The sequence below is a fragment of the Ctenocephalides felis genome, unplaced genomic scaffold (assembly GCF_003426905.1).
Source record: "Ctenocephalides felis isolate EL2017-DRISC unplaced genomic scaffold, ASM342690v1 CF-g0.4_SCAFFOLD_01492, whole genome shotgun sequence".
In the NCBI taxonomy this organism is placed as follows: Eukaryota; Metazoa; Arthropoda; class Insecta; order Siphonaptera; family Pulicidae; genus Ctenocephalides; species Ctenocephalides felis.
The window spans coordinates 27,073,663-27,077,767 of record NW_020537646.1 but is presented as its reverse complement, the minus strand read 5'-3'; the positions used below and the strand labels follow the sequence as shown (position 1 = coordinate 27,077,767).

The 4,105-nt window shown below is 44.4% G+C and overlaps 1 protein-coding gene across 1 annotated transcript in view; it reads right to left on the bottom strand.

The window, feature by feature from the left end:
- Positions 1–1,451: 1,451 nt before the first annotated feature.
- The window catches only part of LOC113371097 (splicing factor 3A subunit 2-like), a 4,346-nt gene continuing 1,692 nt past the window's right edge, over positions 1,452–4,105 (bottom strand). Inside the window, exons 2-5 of the mRNA XM_026611742.1 lie at positions 3,185–3,547; positions 2,072–2,581; positions 1,613–1,741; positions 1,452–1,544 (exon numbers count right to left, since the gene is read on the bottom strand). Of these exons, the coding sequence (XP_026467527.1) occupies positions 1,452–1,544; positions 1,613–1,741; positions 2,072–2,581; positions 3,185–3,547 (1,095 nt within the window). The remainder of the gene's footprint in view (positions 1,545–1,612; positions 1,742–2,071; positions 2,582–3,184; positions 3,548–4,105) is intronic.

Below are 4,105 nucleotides of genomic sequence, written 5' to 3'. Positions count from 1 at the left end.
GAATGACATAAAACAAATAGCTCGTAGATTGGTCATGTATTCTGAGTGAGTGCTATTGAAAATAAAATTTAAAAAAATGATAACGGAGCGATGAGTGAATCAAGAGTGACAAATCATGTCATGATTTATTAAAAATTCGATGCTTTACATAACTAGTTTTTTATAATTTGTTTTGAAGAGCGTCGAAATTTCAATTAAACTCATTCATTTATTTGCTAAGTTATATTTAAAAAACATTTTTAAAATTTTTGAAATTTTTTCCATGCTAATTCCTTCTGAAACTTTGATTGAATTGCGCTCTATCTAAAAGTTAATATTAAGAGCTAAAACTTACAGAGAACTTTTTTTTATCAATTTGGAAGCATTTGAGCCCCTAGGAGCAAGGACATACGAAAATGTCCATATTAAGGACCACCCTAATATCTATATATATATATATATATATATATATATATATACATATATAATTAAATAACACGATATAAAATAAGTGCAAAAGGATAATTCTGACTTTAATAAGAAAGTGAAATAATAATAATAGGGTGAAAATATAAAATGGTAACAATTTAAATACTTTATTTTATACGTAATATATATATATATATATATATATATATATATATATATATATATATACTCGATATAGAAAAAAAATAATACGAAAATATATCAAAAAATCTAAAGAAATATTAGTATTATCATATACAAATCTAGTTTAAATTTTACATTTGAAAATCATTTATTATATTCACAACAGTCTTAAAAATAATATAATCTCATCAGAAAGAGAATATGCAAACACTTGGTTGCCTTCTAGCAACTCTGAATTAAGGAGTTACATCCCAAGTCATGGAACATATATTCGAATACTGTTTTATACTTTAAATATAAATTTTAGATTTACAATTCATATATAGTAAAATTTATTATATATAGTAAAAGTTATATAGTGCTATAATAAAAAAAATATGAATTCATTTGGCATCTCTTGTTAATGTGAACATTTCTAAGTGTTTTGAGCAATAACATCGAGAATGTATATTATATGAACGATATCATATATAGTAATAATAATTAAATATTTGAAAATGTTTAAAACGATTGTTATTAACCATTGATTGACATTCATTGATAAATGATTTTTCGAATATTCGAATCTGGTAATCTCGAATATTTAATTCTTGTACGGGAAGTTCCAGCATTTCGAATCTCTTGAAAGTTCGAGGAAACATAAAATCAGAAAAATCAGATTTTTTTGCGAGAAAAAACTTCTCCTTCGGGAAAAGACTTAGAACAAAATGCATTATTATATTACTTTTATTTATATCTCAAACAAAAATTTAGAATGTATGGCATTAATACAAAATTCTTTAGATAACATAATTCTTTATAAGAGAACTATTGATATATTTCAAATAATTTCATAATCGAGTATCAATCATCATTCAAGCTTAAACTTTTCGCGATCCAAGGTTGATCCGACCCAAGAATCCACTAAGTGCTTCCAAGGCATTATCGATGACATCATCTACCATCTTTGCGATCTGAAATATAAAAAATGTGTAAAACCTATGTCGAGTATATTATTATATTAGGCGAATTGTTTACTTACCTTATCAACCGTGGTAGTAGGTTTTACTGGTGGCTCAACTGCTGGTTGCTCGGGTTTAACTGCGGGCTGTTCTGGCTCAACTGCTGGTTGCTCGGGTTCAACTGCTGGCTGTTCTGGCTCAACTGCTGGCTGTTCTGGCTCAACTGCTGGCTGTTCTGGCTCAACTGCTGGCTGCTCGGGTTCAACTGCTGGCTGCTCGGGTTCAACTGCTGGCTGTTCTGGCTCAACTGCTGGCTGTTCTGGCTCAACTGCTGGCTGTTCTGGCTCAACTGCTGGCTGTTCTGGCTCAACTGCTGGCTGTTCTGGCTCAACTGCAGGCTGTTCTGGCTCAACTGCAGGCTGTTCTGGCTCAACTGCAGGCTGTTCTGGCTCAACTGCTGGCTGTTCTGGCTCAATTGCTGGCTGTTCTGGCTCAACTGCTGGCTGTTCTGGCTCAACTGCTGGCTGTTCTGGCTCAACTGCTGGCTGTTCTGGCTCAACTGCTGGTTGCTCGGGTTCAACTGCTGGTTGCTCGGGTTCAACTGCTGGTTGCTCGGGTTCAACTGCTGGTTGCTCGGGTTTAACTGCTGGTTGCTCGGGTTCAACTGCTGGTTGCTCGGGTTCAACTGCTGGTTGTTCGGGTTCAACTAAGGGCTGTTCTGGCTCTACTGCGGGCTGTTCTGGTTCTACCGCGGGCTGTTCTGGCTCAACTGCTGGTTTCTCGGGTTCAACTGCTGGCTGTACTGGCTCAACTGCTGGTTGTTCGGGCTCAACTGCTGGTTGCTCGGGTTCAACTGTTGGTTGTTCGGGCTCAACTGCTGGTTGTTCGGGCTCAACTGCTGGCTGTTCTGGATCAACTGCTGGTTGCTCGGGTTCAACTGCTGGTTGCTCGGGTTCAACTGCTGGTTGCTCGGGTTCAACTGCTGGTTGCTCGGGTTCAACTGCTGGTTGTTCTGGCTTAACTGCTGGCTGTTCTGGCTCAACTACTGGCTGTTCTGGCTCAACTGCTGGCTGTTCTGGCTCAACTGCTGGCTGTTCTGGCTCAACTGCTGGCTGTTCTGGCTCAACTGCTGGCTGTTCTGGCTCAACTGCTGGCTGTTCTGGCTCAACTGCTGGTTGTTCTGGCTCAACTGCTGGCTGTTCTGGCTCAACTGCTGGCTGTTCTGGCTCAACTGCAGGCTTTTCTGGCTCAACTGCTGGCTGTTCTGGCTCAACTGCTGGCTGTTCTGGCTCAACTGCTGGCTGTTCTGGCTCAACTGCTGGCTGTTCTGGCTCAACTGCTGGCTGTTCTGGCTCAACTGCTGGTTGCTCGGGTTCAACTGCTTGTTGCTCGGGTTCAACTGCTGGCTGTTCTGGCTCAACTGCTGGTTGCTCGGGTTCAACTGCTGGCTGTTCTGGCTCAACTGCCGGCTGTTCTGGCTCAACTGCCGGCTGTTCTGGCTCAACTGCGGCTGTTCTGGCTCAACTGCTGGCTGTTCTGGCTCAACTGCTGGCTGTTCTGGCTCAACTGCTGGCTGTTCTGGCTCAACTGCTGGCTGTTCTGGCTCAAACTGCTGGCTGTTCTGGCTCAACTGCTGGCTGTTCTGGCTCAACTGCTGGCTGTTCTGGCTCAACTGCTGGTTGCTCGGGTTCAACTGCTGGTTGCTCGGGTTCAACTGCTGGCTGATCTGGCTCAACTGCTGGTTGTTCGGGTTCAACTGCTGGTTGTTCGGGTTCAACAGCTGGTTGTTCGGGTTCAACTGCTGGTTGTTCGGGTTCCACTGCTGGCTGCTCGGGTTCAATTGCTGGCTGTTCTGGCTCAACTGCTGGTTGCTCGGGCTCAACTGTTGGCTGCTCGGGTTCAACTGCTGGTTGCTCGGGTTCAACTGCTGGTTGCTCGGGTTCAACTGCTGGTTGCTCGGGTTCAACTGCTGGTTGCTCGGGTTCAACGGCTGGCTGTTCTGGCTCAACGGCTGGCTGTTCTGGCTCAACGGCTGGCTGTTCTGGCTCAACGGCTGGCTGTTCTGGCTCAACGGCTGGCTGTTCTGGCTCAACGGCTGGCTGTTCTGGCTCAACTGCTGGTTGTTCTGGCTCAACGGCTGGCTGTTCTGGCTCAACTGCGGGTTGCTCGGGTCAACTGGCTGGCTGTTCTGGCTCAACTGCGGGTTGCTCGGGTTCAACTGCTGGCTGTTCTGGCTTAACAGCTGGTTGTTCGGGTTCAACGGCTGATTGCTCGGGTTCAACGGCTGGCTGTTCTGGCTCAACGGCTGGCTGTTCTGGCTCAACTGCTGGTTGTTCTGGCTCAACTGCTGGCTGTTCTGGCTCAACTGCTGGCTGCTCGGGTTCAACTGCTGGCTGCTCGGGTTCAACTGCTGGTTGTTCGGGTTCAACGGGGTTTGTCTGGGCTCAACGGCTGGCTGTCTGGCTCAACGGCTGGCTGTTCTGGCTCAACGGCTGGCTGTTCTGGCTCAACGGCTGGCTGTTCTGGCTCAACGGCTGGCTGTTCTGGCTCAACGGCTGGCTGTTTTGGCTCAA